Source organism: Melanaphis sacchari, unplaced genomic scaffold, assembly GCF_002803265.2.
Source record: "Melanaphis sacchari strain LSU unplaced genomic scaffold, SCAv2.0 Contig80_pilon_pilon, whole genome shotgun sequence".
Classification (NCBI taxonomy): Eukaryota; Metazoa; Arthropoda; class Insecta; order Hemiptera; family Aphididae; genus Melanaphis; species Melanaphis sacchari.
This window is the reverse complement of record NW_020271570.1, coordinates 429,325-446,420: the sequence shown is the minus strand read 5'-3', so window position 1 is coordinate 446,420 and position 17,096 is coordinate 429,325. Positions and strand designations below refer to the sequence as shown.

Genomic DNA, 17,096 nt, shown 5'->3' with positions numbered 1-17,096 from the left:
AATTTAAATGATCTATTATAAATTAGTCGAGAATCGCCATTCATTCAGGTATAATTATTAAAATCATAGCCCATAGGTAATAGAAGTATAAAACATCATCTTCGTATGAATTATCTGAAAATATTTCACGATTTTCATTTTTTATCTAAATATATATAATTAACCATGAATTAATATAAACAATCATACTAAAGATCCGATGATTTAAGAAGCCATTACATAGATTAAAAATAAAAATCACTCAATATATAGCAGTTTAACATTATAAACACTTATCAAAATCAGAAATCAGTGATAGAATTTCAATGAAAAAATTGGAGGTAGATACTAAACTTTTTATTTTTTGACAAGTTTCGCAAATGGTATAAATTATGAGAATGTAAATTACCGCCCAAGCCCTCCAAATTCCGCCTGTACTGATTATTCATATATTTTCTTTATTCATTTTACAAAATTTGTAATATGTTGATGATTTAAATGAAAACTAATAGTATTAAAATTATAGACGAATAGTAAGTTTACCTACTTGTATTAACTAAAACTATCTATAATAATCAATGAATATGACTTAAAGCTTAAATCTTAACAAAATTGAATATAACATACTTGTATTTAACTCGAAAAGTTATTTTGTTGATTCAAATCAAGTACACTGATGTAGAATAGATACAATTCGTAAAAAGTAATATATTTAGGGTGCTTATCTAAGCATACAAATATGATATATTAAATAGATACCTACTGCAAAGTCGCGAACTTTTAAAACCAACAGTTGTCAGTCGTGTGATACTTAGATGGATTCATGCAAAATAAGGAAGAGAAAATAGAATATTAAAACCGATGACGCCTAGGTGGGTTACTAAGTAGATATTTAAAACAACTGCATATGCTCTGGAGGAGGTTGGGTATAAATAACTGATATCATATGAAATCTTATTATGTATATTACAATAAATAATTAATTAATTCTTGTGTTTTGTGTGAATAAAAATGTTGTTACTTGTTGAGAGTAGCGAGAACATTTCTTTACATATAAAAAAGCGATAGATGCAGTAATACTTTTATCAGTTGTACGAGCTCTCAAATTCTTCAGTAGGTACGTCACTTATTAGTACCAATGTGGGCAAGTTTGGTAAGTATGTAAATTAAAATTTTTGAAATTTTTCCGACGTCAATTAAAAATTTATGAAAATAAATTGTTCAAGTTAATATTATATTAAATAAATATGATATTATGGAATTCAGTGTTATACAGATCTTTACACTACTTCATCTTGCACTTTTATGACACTGGTATAGCCTAATCGCGGATGTTTCGCTCCCGTCAAAAAACCGGTCCACGGACATTTCGTCCCTGACAATAATTAAGATAGGACGTTTCGTCTAGGAAAGTTATTAACCATAGGACTTTGGTCCCCGGTATACAATATACATTGATAATCTAAATAATTATATTTAATGTTTAAATAACAATACTACAAAATATACAAATACATAATCAATATTCATACAATATAATCAAATAGTCCAAGATTTAAATAAATCACAATTATATTAAGACAAATTGTATATTTATTTTAAGTCAACTGATTTATGTTTTTAAATGGTATAAAATGTTTTTATTACTTACCTATATAAAGCCTATATAGGTACTATATTAGACATTACAGAATTGTTAATTAAAAATAAATGTATTGCTAGTAAAATAATGAACTTTGAAGAAATTAATAAATAAAAATTATTTAAAAAAACCTGAGAAGTGAGAACTCAATGACCTATTATCAAAGTATACCGGGGACCAAACGTCCAAAGGTTCAATGGCTAATAAAGTAATAATTATACGGAACGAAACGTCGGTTGACTGTTTTTTTTTGACGGGGATGAAATGTCCGTTTGCCGGTATTTATAATAGCCGTATGCGTTTCTGTACTGATAGTGATGAAAGACTTCGTATGGCACTCAATTAACGGGTCTAGACCAGCGGTTCTCAAACTTTTTATTTCGCGTACCACTTAAGTATATTATCAATCAGTCGCGTACCACTGAAGATTAAAAATCCTACCACCATGCGGCCTTCCGCAGTTCCGCGTACCATCATGTAGTCTTTCGCGTACCACAGTTTGAGAATCGCTGGTCTAGACGATGATAATTGCTGTAACGCTATCTACCTATGTCATTTTGATTTTTTTAACGAGGACGTGAAACATTGTTATATACTCATATAGTGTTGTGTACTTGTGTGTATAACATAAACCTTTTTTTTTTTTTTTGTTCTGTTTAAATCGATGACGCCGCGGGAACTGCTTTTGCATTACTTCCATGGCGTCGCCATCGTTTATTGAAAAAATAATAATCAAAATTACAAAAAACATTGTTAGTGTGGGAAGGCAGGGACAATCTAACAATATATTATGCAAATTGGGTTTATTGTTCTACTTTCACTTCGCGAGCCGACCTAAGTTCACCGCCCTGGACTTCGCGTTCTGGGTGAACTGCCGCGGTGTCTTTGGTGGTAGGTGAAAATCGTGGACTCGTGGTCGGTGACACAATCGACTTTTTGCGGTTGCGATATACACCTGTGTCGGTTACGATCTTCGTCCTGGTCTCTCCTGCTGTAAGGTTCAACAGGTTGGTCTTCGGCCTTAGCCGTTTACGTTTCGCCTGCCGTACGTCTTCCTCTTTGTTCGACAGGATCGAGACTCAATCATGCCGATCAACTTCGGCCGGCTTTGCTAGTGTGCACCATACTTTGGAGCATTCTGGCATTTTGTCGGATAGAACATAACCATAGACCTTATATAAAAACAAGAACACTCGTGATGTCTACCACGTCTTCAGTCGCTAGATAGAAATGTTTACACGATTTTTATTTTTAATGGCCCTGCTCGTATATATTTATTATTTAGTTATTAGGCAATATATGTAATATCTTAGTATGTGGGAGTTAGCGTAAATTGTGCACAAACGATAATAATTATTACTAATTATTAATATCAGAGCGGTTGTATGCGAGTACCAGTAGGAGCCTTGATGAGCTTTTATGTCAAGGCTCTCTGGGGTACCTACTACCTACCGTGCTATATACAGTCACACCCATGTCAACGGCACTGCCAATCAAAACTTAAAAGTGTGATTTTTTGTTTAAAACACATCTTTAGGGAAAATCTCACTCACTCCGTAGAATGATCTGATTTAATAGATTTTTTTTAAAAGAAGGATTGTCTACGGAATCTTTTTTGTCGAATTTATGTATATAAGTTACAAACATAAATTAATTTATATGTATAGGAATGAATTATCTACAAAAGTCTCTTTAGTTTCTTTATTCGGAAGAAACCCTGAATATAAACAAAAAAATATTCGATTTTCATGAACCAAAACGAAATATTTGAATGAACTGCCCTATGGGAATTGAAAAACGAAGCGCTGCACGTTCCCGGAGTGTTTACTTTTTAGTGTACACACTGCAGTAATGAGTGCATATACACATATAGTGGAAACAAGGATTTTAATTTTATATTAAACATGAGTAGGTACCGAGTACATTAAAATATGAAGTTACTAACATAAAGAAATAAAAAACAATACTATCATTTAATAACTATGAATACCTATTTTTCAAACTATGAAATCTTAAATTAAATTATACATAATTCAGGTCTCAGATTACATGTTTGCTACAGTACGAGATTGAGCAATATCTTTCATGCATTCATTACTCATTATAGATTATATTTAATATTACCTTTCAGCAAATAAATTTAAATAGTTCTAGAAACAGGCTATTACTACAACTAAAAAAAAAATCAAATATTATTAATAATATCAATGATCTTTATTGTTAGATTTGATACACATTTATCAACAAATGGAATGCAGAAAAGTAGTATTAGTTTCCAACAATTAACGTATTGTCATGATGCTAAAAAATTTACTACTATAGCCAATAATTTATTATCAGCTAAATCTTAAAAATAAAAGTTAATATTATTATATTGAACAAATAAATAACAGTATGTATAGAAACAGCGGCTTAAGATTATAGTATAATTGTCACATAACACAATTTTATATAACCTAAAGAACAACTGAATAAAATAAAATACTTTTATTTGGGGTTTTATATCAATGTGAAAATGTGAGGTAAGCTTGGCCGTTTTATATTTATTTATGTTTTAAATTAAGAATTATTACGAGGATATAGAAGACGTTTATTTATATTATTTGTTATTACTATTCCCTACTAGATATAAAAAAAAAAATGTACAAATACATTCAAAAGCTCGTATTTAGAATAAACAATATTCTTTCACATAATTTGCCCCTAAAAATGTTCATAACAATCAAAAATAACAACAGTGTATAAAATATAACAAAACATAAAATTGATGGCCATTGATTTAAAATATCCAAGTAAATATACTTGTGATTAAAACTCATTTTTTTTTTTTTTTGTGACAAATTAAATAATTATTTATTATGATTATAGATTTTAAGAAAAAATGTTAAGAATTTTATGATGTAATAATATTATTATAGTATATATAACAAATTAAGAGAGATAAAATATCAATTAACATGGTAACAATATGGGCTACAATTTCCATAGGTAATTTCATAGATACAAATAAATAATAGGATAATGATAATTAATAAATAAATAGTAAACAGTAATAATTATAATATTATACTGCTACTCATTATAGTAACATCATAATAAGTGTTAAGGATATGGGCAGTGGTTTTATAACTACAATTCTGTTAATATTTATAATTTATAATCATAAATCATTTATAGCTTTTCACTTACTATTTTAAAAGACTTTTTTAAATTAAATTTAATATCATTCCATCTAAAATTACAAATAAATTAATATATTTGTTAGTGGTAACAATATAATTCAATCATTTTTTAAACATAAGAAATACTCTAGATTATTCATTCATATACAGTGTGCTCAACATTAAGTACTTTATAGGTGGACTTATAGTCAATATAATTAGACTAAATGTTAACAACATAACTTTCATAATATACTAGCATATAAATATTATTATGATTATTTAATTTTTTAACTTTAGACATTAGTTAACTTCAGGTTTAAATTTAAATGTAACAATATGTTTGTTTTTATGTTGGAAAGTAGTACAGAACTGTAGATTTTACTATCCAAAAATCATTAGTACATCACCTTAAAAAAGTGTGTGCATTTTTAAGGGTAAAATAATTACAACTTGATAAAAATATATATAACAAAATATAATACTACATTTTACTGAGTAGAATGATGTTAAATTTTCAATGTTAAATAATAAATAAAAATAAAATTGGTACATAATGTGCATATTGTACCTATTACAGTTTAAAATAACTAATAAATTAATATATTATTTTAATACAAAGTTTAATTTTTGGTAGTTGCATTTTACATACTTCTATTGTTATAGTAAAATTTTTGACCTATTATCAGAAGATGTGGCTTTACTTAGCCTTAAGGCCAGTTCAAAATCTGATTTTTCTTGCTCTAAACGAGCCTTTTCTTCTTCCATTCGAAATTTTTTTTGGGCTTCCCATGCAAGTTGTTCATCACTAAAATTAACTTTTTGGGATTCGTCAGAAGAAAATGCACCATCGCCAAAGGGATCTGTTTCAAATCCTGCATCTGAGAAAGGATCAATTTTAAATGGATCTTCATATCTATAGTCCTTGAATGGGTCTTCAGTAAATTCAAAACTGTGTGACTGCGAAACTGCTTTTGGCTCTGTCTTGGTATTACTCTGTGAAAACTAATAATAGAACGGAAAAAAAAAGAAATAATAATAAAAAAAAAAAAAAAACTTAAATAAAAATAATAAAATCATATCTATTTCTAAAAACAAAAAATAAATAAAATAAAAATAAAAATAATAAAAAAAAACACAATTTTTTTTATTAGTAATTGATTAATAGTAAATAATGTTTATATAAATTAGGATGGAGTTAATTCATTAAATATTAAAATGAACTGGTTCATATAACATAACATTAACCTATTAAGTTTCTTAGTTCTCTAATAAGTAATAATTGAAATTTTTAAGAAAAAAAGAACAATTTTAACACAAAATAACGTTGATTATTAAGTTAAATATATTAGTAATAAAAATCATCAAATAGACAGAGCATGATAAAATTTGATATCTTTATCATTTAATTGCCGCATTAACTATTTATTATTGTAAAAAATAACACTTTAATTCATCACTATTTAATATACTATTTACCATTGCATATTAAGTTTATCTATACAAATTATATTATTTTGAAAAACTAGGTTTGTATTTCAAAGAAAATCTAATACTTAACTTCCCCCTGGTAACTTTGTTAATTTAAAAGAATATTCTATCAATATAATGAAGGAAATTTAATAGAAGCTTTAGACAATTCAAATAACGAATGATACTAGTTTATTATCGACCTGCCATCCATAATAATAAACAGTATATAAGTGATTATGCTTAATATATTTCTTTAAACACTTCCAGGGATTTAAAAATATAAGTAACATTAATCTATTAATTTCAATCAAAATGAAAGTATGAAATAACAATAATTAAACAAACAAGATAAAAATTAAGGATACCAAAATTTGAATAACGATAAACAAAAATATTCTGAGATCCAAGTTAAGATTAGAATTGGTTATTGTAATACTTTTTATTGTTTGATGTATTGATTTCATTATTGATAGATTAACAATTTATATGTGATACTTATCTACAGTATATATAATAATGTTAAGTTTTTCCCAAGGATCATCAAATCAATAGATTATTAATACAATTATATAATTTTTTTACACACAACATCCAGGCAATAATAAACCAGTAACTAGGAAATCAAGAAATGAATAGAAAATATGTATACCTTTTGAAAATAGTTATAATAAATTACCTTGTTGCTAAAATTTGCAAAATCAGCAAACTCTGAACTTGTTGAAGAACTGTTGAGAGATGTTGGGGCATGATATGGTGCTGGCCTTGGCGGAGCAGGTCTTGGTGGTGGTTGTTTTCCTTTCTTAGGTGGAAGTGCTGGGGTGGGACTTTCAGGTCGCTGTGGAGGTGGTGCTGAACTTGGTCTTGTTGGGGCATGTAGTATGGCAAAAGGATCACAACCAAACTCGTCTTTATCTTCGTGTCTCTTTAAAAATTTAAAACAAGTATTAATTTTATCAATAATTATATATTAAATGAATTAATTTGTTAAATTATATAATAAGAAAATAACTTACATCAGACGATTTAGATACATTTGTCTCACCACCAAATGGATCAGTACTTTGACCTTAACATAAATGCACCATTATATGTAAATATTATATTTTACAATATTATAGTTTCAAGTAGGCATTCTGTAAAAATATGGAACTTACTTCTAGTTCTGGAATCATCAAATGAAGTAAATGGATCATTTGAAAAAGTTTCCTATAGCATAATAAAAATAGATCAAGAGTTGTATTAATATTATATTATAATTATATAACTGTATGTACCGCTTTATTGTTCGTGGAAAATGCATCATTATTTGTGAAGAAATCTATGAAAAAATTTTAAGCAATTAAATAATTTAGATTCAAAAAAAAAAAAATTACACTAATTACCTGTTTTAAATGAATTTTCATCGCGTGATCCACTTGGCCCGCTTGTTGGAGTAAAACCGTTTACATTTTCAAAAGAATTTTTATTATCAACCTAAAAATTATGTAAGAAATAAAATTATACATAAAAAATATTAACAATTTGAATATGGTTCTTATAAATTTTAACTTACAATTTTTCCCAAAAGTCTACTACATTCAAGATCCCTGAATTCTAAATTAAATGTTAATAAAGAATCTGGAATGGCATAAATATTTCCTTCAGCTAACGCTTTTTCAGTTGACTCAATTGTATTTTCCATTTGGCGCTTATTCTCTTCTAATTGATTTACTTTATTCTTGAACTAAGGAAACTCATGACATTAAAATATATATTTTAAATGGTTTCTATAATTAATTTTACCTGACTTATTTGTAGTTGTGAATTTTGCAACATGTTATTTAGTTCTTCCAATCTTTTACCCATTTCAGCTTGATCTTTTTCAAGTTTATGTTCCAAAGTTTTTAGTTCTTCAAGCTCTTGTTTTTTAGAAGAAAGATCAGCTTCTTGCGCTTTTAATGTAAGTTCTTGCTCATCAGCTTGTCTGCGAAGATTGTCTACCTGTTGAATAATATATTTTATTAATTTACTGTATAAAACAATTAATAAAAGTAGAAGGTATGTTAATAAAAATTAAATCTGATCAAATGAAAATATAATTTGTAATAATTATGTTCAACTAATTTTAATAGGCTATAGAACAAAAATCCAGAATGGTTTTATTACAATTAATATATATTCTACTGGATGAGATATTTTGAAATCTTTTTAGTACATATTATTATATAGTACTGATTCACTTAACAAATTAATTGCTATACAGCTATTAAGATGGAAAAAATCCCCTAAAATATTATTATAGGTAGTTTTTTACCACACAAATAAATGTTTAAAAATCTAAAAATACATCTTTATACAACTTTGCTCTATCCAATATTTAATAATAATTATGAAAAAATAAAATATTAACAGTCAATTGGTAATAATTAAAAAAAATATCGAAATAGATCAATAATTGCAACATAATTTTGTATTTTTATTTATTTATAATGATTAATAAAGATAAGTTAAATTATACCGCATAAATCATACCTATATTAACAAATAATAATTAAAAACAAAAACAAAATATTGGCTACCATGATTTTTTCTTTTCAATTATCATATAAAAAACAGGAAATCACAATCTATAGAATTTCTTAGTAATTTATTTTTTTGTTAAATTTTTAACAATTTATTAAACATGCAGTTAAGTATAAAAATAAGCGGGATAATAAAGCTAAGGTTTAGGATAAAATACCTGTATTTGTTCAGCCTTAATTTTCTGATTGGTGTTGATTATTTCATTCTCTACCAACAGAGTCTAAAATTGTGAAAATGTGCACATGCAAGTTAAAAGGAGGATTAAAAATAATAAATTAATAAGCAGACAATCAATAAAATCAGTGTTACATAACTAAAATGCAAAACAAATTCAAAATGTTAAGACTGAATTAGTAAAATTATTCTTATGTTAATTAAATAATAAACAATACAAAATAATACAAAATACTATTCAATAATAAATCTTATTTACACTTGTTATATTTTGGTGATATTTGATTAAAATCTAAGTTACCTGGTTTTTGAGATCATTCAGTCTTTTTTGAGCTTCACCTTTTTGATTTTCTAACTGTTTTAGGGTAGCAGATAAGGTGTCTAGTTCTCCCTAAAAATAAATTGATATTAAATTTAAAGTTAAACAAAATTTTATACTGTAATAACATATTAAGAAAGATTTTTTGTTTGAAAAATATTCAAAATAATTAAAACTTTTATATACAAATAAAAAAATTAATAAAAGTTTAAAATATTTTAATAACATCTTTATGAGTGAATTAATTTTATGTTTTTTGTATTTGTTAATTATTCAGTTTTAAAAATATTCATTTACAGTATTACTCTCAATTTTTTAAATCATTTACCTGTAAACTTTTGACTTCACCAGAACGTATTTTCAAATCAGCTTCTTTTTGAGCAATTTCTGTTTCCAGAATAAGTCTTTCTTTGACTAGTTCATCAATATCTTTTTGAATCATATCCAGCTCAGGATTTGTATACATTGGGGGCTTTTCTAGAATCTTAAAAAAACATAACTATTAATCAAATACATCCAATTATATTTTTACAATATAATTATATTTTACTACTATTCTCTATCTCTGAGATTCTTAACTTTTAATAAGCATGATTCTAGTTTTAAATTTAACTTTTTGAAACCCTTAAAATAATAACTAAAATAAATTACCAATATTTTAAATTTGCATATTATATTATATTTATAATATTCATAAATGTTGAAATAATATCTGAATATACCCATGTGATTATTAAAAATACTTCTGCAACCCCAATTTGGATCACGAAATGAGGTTGAGAACCACTGATATATCCCAAATAAAAAAGATAGTTCAGTAGGACTGAGGATGAAACTGTAATAAAATTGGAGTATTTTTTCATAACAGCCATTAATAAGAAAATTACCTAATCAACAATGTTATTTACTAGCTTTGGTTACTAAAACTAATTTTAATTGTTTAATTTAAAAAACTAAATTAATTTAACATATTTAGAAAAATGTTAGCTTAAAATTATGAACATGCAGGTAATTTCTATAGCAATACTTGTTTTAATATTTTCAGAAGATATTATATCTATTGATTTAAAATCAAAATGGAAGAATTTGCAGAAAAAAACAAAAAATATTTTAGAAGAAAATTGGAGTAAAAATCGTGGAATTTCTCAAATAGGACCTAAACCGAGTTCTTATCTTGACTATCCTGGAAAAGATTTTGAAAAAATAAATAAAAATAAGCAACTTTGGGATTTATACTATAAGTGTTTAGAAGAGCTTCTTAAAAGTATCAATGAAAATAATATTTTCCAAGCAAAAGTAATAACTACATTTAGAAGCTCATCTTTAAGGTCTTTAAATTTTTACTATAGTTCATAGTATAATATAATTATTTGAAAGTAAAAGTTTAAATCAGGTAAACCTTAGAAATTTCTTATTATAACACTAACTACCTACAGTTCTTGGTAAAAACATCATATTTTGACTAGCAAATATATCTAGTTCTATTGTAAAATCAATTGATTATTGATTAATCAAATATTTATATGATTGTTAGTTAATATATATGGTACAAACTTTATCAAACTAATATAGTACTGAAGCAAGAAGATAACTAAATTACTTTAGTATAAATCAATAAATAAAATATCTATATAAGATATAAATATACTAAAAATATATTATAAAATATACTATAATGTACTATTTAATATTTGATGTATGATTACTTTATTTAGTAATAATTTTTAGTTAACGAATTTATTTTTGATTTCTTTTATTTTTTTAATTAACATTATAATACTACTAAGGCAAATATAAGTGTAAATAGTATAACATAATTATATTTCTACATTATTGTCAATTAAAAAAAAAAATTTACATTAATGTAAAATATTCAAATTTATGATTAATTTTTAAAAAGTTTTACTCAAATTATGTTACTCATAACTAAGTTTGTCTGGGAAAAAGTCAAAATATGTTATTTCCAAGTACCATAGGCAGTTTGTATTTTAACTGGAAATATTGATATTTATCTGATTTTAACTTATGCCGCCTATAATTGACCATAACATATATATGTATGTAACTACAAACAATGTTTTTATAATTAATAGCTTAGAATGTGAACTATGTATTTCTCCTAATGATATACGTCACAAAAATGTATGGTACTACTCATGGATAGGAAACTCAAATAATTTAAGCTTGATAGAAGAAAATGATTATTTTCGTGTTTCATCGTTGGACTTATCTTTAACTATAATAAACATGGATGAATCTAAAAGTGGTTTCTATCAATGTAAATTGTCTAATAATGATGCAGGACCTTACTTTATTGAACTTATTAATGATAATAAAGAGCTGATCATTGATGTAGATAAAAAAATAAATTTATTATTGAACAAAATACATAATTATTAGTATATAACATACATTTAGATGAACAATACTATTTTTTTCAATTATACATCAAGTGGAAATATAATTTTAGAAGATGTAAATCTGAAAATTTGGACTCAATGGACTCAGTGGTCGTTATGTAGTAAATGTGAAGTGATGGGCAAAAAAAATAAATTTGGTCATTGTCAGATATCATTAAAAGGTAACTAAGAATCTAAGTTTTATGGTCTTAATGTGTTACAATAAATTAGGAATATTTAGAAATTTAACATTTATATAAAAAAAAGTAGATTTGACTACCTAGTTAAAAAACAAACATACATTGTATTTACCTAAAATACAAAAAAAAAAAATTATTAAAAATGACTAATATTTTTTTAAATAATAGATAATGTCATTAATGAAATAAATATTAAACATAAAAAAAACAAAAAGAAAATACACGTTTTAGAAAGATTAATGGCTGCTTTTGATACTGGTTTACCATGTGAAAGTAGTTTACTAGATTTGTTTGGTTATTATGGTATTACAATAATGAATAAAGAAATAAGAGTAATGATTGAACATTGCCAAGTAATATAATCACATACTTTTAAAATGTAATAAATCAAGTATTTTTAATTTTATTAATTAATTTTTTTAAGGTTAAATGTAATAAAGATGATTTATTTGAAATAAAAGATATTCTGGGGAATGTTAAAGAAAAAGTTAATAATTCTGCTGGTATATATTCACCATTGCAAATAATACCTAAAATGCCACCAAAAGTAGAAACTTCAGTGATAATTACATTTTTAAATGAACAACTCAATATTACATGCCCCGGGTTAGGAAAAAAATGAGTTTATTCATTATACCTAAAACACAACAGTATTAATTTGTTTAACTTTTAAAACATAAATAGAAATTTAAATTCAGACGCTCCATATGAATGGAGGGTAAATAACCAGATTATTTTATTATCCAATGAGCGAATAACTGTTGATATATTAAATAGACTAACTATTAAAAATATAACTGAAGAAGATGAAAAAATATTTACGTAAACATAATATTCCTAATATTACCTATGATACATAAATGATTTAAAAATTATAAAACCTTTCAATTTTTAGATGTTGGCAAATTGATGACCTAGCTGGAATAGTGGAGATAAAATTAATTAAAGAATTTAATATTTCAAATCAAAGAGATATATATTTTTATGCTGTTTTTGTTGTCCTAGGGATTTTTGTATGGATTGGATTTAAAATGTTTTTTGATAAAGAAGCTGCATATTCTAGGTATTAAATATATAAAACAATTTTTTTTTATACATAATTAATAATTATCGTTATTCTTACTTGAACAGAATTTGACGGAGTAACAGTTCTACTGCTTGGAGGTACCATTTCAGGAGAAAGTGTATTTGGTGGATCAATTCCTTTGAGTTTACGTTCAACTAACCACATTGCAAGACTAAACTGCTCCATATCCAATTTGCCGTGTTGATTAATATCACAAAGACTCCTAGAATATTTATAATTAACAAAATAATTATCAATAAAAATAAATAACTTAATTCCTAAAAATTACCATATATGTGCTAATATAGATTGATGGATACCAGTTTTAAGAAACCTATCTTTGATTTCTGGTCCAGAGACAAAACCATCCATATCAATATCAGACTCCAAAAACATAGAATCGTAACGGGCTTTTTCTTCTGCAGTAACTACCCATGTAGCTGGTAATGACACTAAACCTATAGATGGAGTAACTGGTCTCTAAACAGAAGTTAAAAACAAAAATTAAAACCCATTGATTATAATATAAAACTCACAAATGAATTAAAATGTTTAAATAATTTTTATTAGTACAATATATGATAATTTAAGTTAAGATGTTTAATTAATAACAGAATCTGTATTACTAGCTAATTAAATATCACTTATAAGTAGTTAAAAATATATTACAACTTAACTATATTATGTATATTTTCTTGTTTTATTTCTAATTTTAAACATATATTATATAATTTATAGAAAATACCTATCACTTTTTAACCTTAAAATATTTATTAATTCTAGATTACTTACAACTTATCAATTCAATGAATACTGATCATTTTTAACTTGTTTATTATATACTTTTCTAACTCCTATCAATTATTCCTAAATATTGTTAAGTATCTTTAATGATAAAGTACAATACCTTATTGTTATCAATTAGGTATTGACCATTCATTAGCAAGACCCATGTTATCTTTTTGACAACTGGTATTTAATTCTAATAAAACAACATATTCTACATTATATTTTTTAACTTGATAAACCAAAAGAAATAAAAGTATATTAATAAGGTTAGTACTCTAAGATTTAAAAATAGATAAAAAATATATTAAATTTTAGATAATTTATTTTGAATGAGACATGTATAATTAATATATGCATATATATATATATATGCAATAATTTGTGACTAAAATAGCTTGCTTTCCAGCACTTATTACTCAATTATTTGATAAGTTAATTTTTTTCTTATTAAAAAAATAGCACCATGGCATAAGTTTAAAAAAATTTAATTTAATTAATTTAAAAATTACTAATTTTAGATATTTTTCTTTTAAAATAATATTTTAAATTTAATATTGATTTTTGAATAGTACAAAAAATTGATTTGTACTTTCTTGTTGTTATTAAACAAGTTTTCACAATTCAAAATTATATGATATGCAAATATTTTTAATAACTATTTAATTAAAAAGTATCCTAATTTGTATAAATAAGAGTATAATATATTTTAAATATTTGAGAAAATTGTAGTTATTTATTGATTAGGTTAATCCAAAAACTTACTTTGGGTGGTTGTTTGACTAGATTTGAAGTTGCGCCAGAAGAAAGCACTGGTAATATAGGTACAGGTGAATTAGCCACGGTAGTTCCTTTTCTTTTTGCTGGCGGTAATAACTCAGTAGGTAAAATGCTAGGAATAGCATATTTTTCTAACGCTTTATAAACTAAATGCATTGCCTAAAAAACATTATGTTTTTAATCAGTTTTTATAACATAATAATATTGAATATTTAAATATACATACAACAGCAAACTCATGTTGATCTAATTTTCCATCTTTATCCATATCAGCCAAATCCCAAATTTTGCCCAAAGTATCAACTGATAGTTTAGAATCAATAAGCAGTCCTTTAACCTAAATATATATGTATACATATATAAAAATATACAATTAATATAATACTACATGCTATTTACTTTATCTCCAGCAACTGTTCCATTGGTTGGTCTTAATGATTCAAACATTTTATCGTAGTTCATTCTCTCTGAAGGCTTCATTGACCAGTCATTCATATTAGTAACAGCAGTAACTAATCCTGCTGTTAAAACATTGCTTGCTATGTGTTTTGATGCTTCGCCCTATATTACAAAAAATTATCCAATATTATTTTTATACAGCAAGTCAATAATTTGACTTATACCATGTTAGGTGGTGTGGTTTGTTGAGTGATGTTTAACATTGATATTTCTCGTCCAGCTTGTGCTAATGCTATCAATTTAAGTGCCACAAAAAATCCTTGTTTGGTTAAGAAACCTTTGGCAGTTGGGTCTGATAAATCCCAAATCTTCAAAACAGTAAAAAAATATTTGTAATATATTTTTCTATTTTATTAAAAGGTTCTTTTTTCTTTAAAATTTAAAATAATAACTAGTAAGTAATGAATATAATATTTATAAACTTACTTGACTAAGTATAATTTGTGATAGTCCAGACTTTTTAAGGAAGTTTGCTGCATCCATCGCTCCAATATTGCCTTTATTTGTAGGATCTACCTAAAAACCAAAAAAATTATTTAATATACTAATTATCATAAAAAACAGCAAAGTCGAAAATCTACATTTAAAAAAATATATACATATAAATATTTAATATTAATAAGTATATAAACAGGAAGAATAGCATTTAATATTTATGTTGCTAATAAATTTGTAACTTCCAGTCAAATGAATGTATTCCGCTTAAATTTCTTAAATGTAGAATAAATAATAGGTAATTTAATTGATTTTAAAATTAAATTTTATGAACATTTATTTTAAAATTCTATGCTTTGGATTAAGGTTAAGCTAGTATTGTAAATATTATACATAACTAATTATTTTTAATGAACTATTACTTTCTGTTATTTAAGATTTTAAGTTATTTATGAATAAAAGGTTTAAAAATAAAAAATAGGTTAACTTAATCTTATAAGTTTTTTTTTTTTTTTTTTTTTAAATAGCGTTTATTTGAAAATTTACAATCTATACAAGTTTGTACAATGAGTAAATTGGTGGGAGGGGTGACAGTGAGGGGGCGGTGAAGGGAAGCTCACAGTTGAGCTACCTTTTAATGAGTCGTAAATCTAGTTATAACACATGCTTTGATTATTAGAAAAATATATTCACTATAATTATGAAAAGCAAATTGAAACAATCAGTTCATTTTCTTTTTAAAACTATTCAGGACAAGCATAAAACATATTTTAAAACGTAAGTAAACCTAAAAAATGAGTGTCACGACTAATTTTTTGATTTAAATAATGATATTCAATTTAATATAAACAGGCTTATAAAGAAGGTATAATATGCTTATACTACTGTTTTAAAATACAAACTTTTAAAGTTGTTGCGCTTAGCTTTCCAAATTCAAATCAAAAATGATAAAAAGCTTAAAATTTAAAATCAAAGTAATTACTTACCATATTATAAAGTGCTTCATAAATTGGGAAGTGACTTCCAGCTACCTATAATTATGCATTAAATATATTTAACATTGAACACTAATAAAAATGTTTCAAAATAACCTTGATATTGGATAACCATAAGATATAAAATATAAATAAACATTATTAATAAATTGATTTTAGGGTGGAGTCAGGTAAGTAGTAAACAATTCACCCCATTGAATAACTAAAATACATTATAGAATCTTAAGATAGTTTTACTTAAAACAAAATATTTTTAATTTAAAATTTATTAGGTAAATAATTATTTTATCAATTTCAATCAGGTTATCCTATTTCAATTTAAAGTTAATTATTTTTCTCACTTCATTTGGGGAAGGCAAAGTAGCCATCCTGAACGCTTTTGTGGAACTGCTGCAATACAATTATTAAAACAATGTTATATCAATTTCTTCAAATATTAAAAATGAAGGCAATAAAACACGACCAACTCGTTCAATCACTGTTCTCGGTGTGTGCACGTAAAAATTACAATAATTTTTAACTGTCGACAGAAATATTAATAGGACGTAATAACAAAACACAAATAAAATTGATTTTTTCTGGAATCTTTATCAGGAAATACATGACGTTTTATTGCAGTGTTGCAATGATCATGGTGTGAAATTCAAAATGCTGTTTTGAATTTTA

General features: G+C 25.2%; 2 protein-coding genes across 3 annotated transcripts; one reads left to right on the top strand and one right to left on the bottom strand.

Annotated features, from left to right (window-relative positions):
* Positions 1–5,341: 5,341 nt before the first annotated feature.
* Positions 5,342–17,004, bottom strand: LOC112601979 (epidermal growth factor receptor substrate 15-like 1). 2 transcript variants are annotated; one of them, XM_025349888.1, is made up of 20 exons: positions 16,772–17,004; positions 16,422–16,466; positions 15,427–15,516; positions 15,165–15,308; positions 14,941–15,102; positions 14,768–14,878; positions 14,527–14,700; positions 13,265–13,455; positions 13,033–13,198; positions 9,639–9,794; positions 9,293–9,382; positions 8,975–9,037; positions 8,038–8,235; positions 7,808–7,978; positions 7,638–7,728; positions 7,530–7,573; positions 7,410–7,461; positions 7,269–7,321; positions 6,932–7,177; positions 5,342–5,787 (listed from the first exon to the last, which is right to left on the bottom strand). In XM_025349888.1, exons 1-20 carry the CDS (start codon positions 16,796–16,798, stop codon positions 5,443–5,445), a joined length of 2,619 nt encoding a protein of 872 aa, XP_025205673.1. In that variant the 5' UTR covers positions 16,799–17,004; the 3' UTR covers positions 5,342–5,442. The 2 variants fall into 2 exon arrangements, with proteins under 2 accessions (XP_025205673.1, XP_025205674.1); XM_025349889.1 differs by lacking the exon at positions 8,975–9,037 and having other exon boundaries at positions 16,772–17,003.
* Positions 11,558–12,979, top strand: LOC112601981. The gene is made up of 6 exons (XM_025349890.1): positions 11,558–11,662; positions 11,729–11,891; positions 12,078–12,262; positions 12,334–12,515; positions 12,594–12,731; positions 12,805–12,979. Exons 1-6 carry the CDS (start codon positions 11,558–11,560, stop codon positions 12,977–12,979), a joined length of 948 nt encoding a protein of 315 aa, XP_025205675.1.
* Positions 17,005–17,096: the final 92 nt, after the last annotated feature.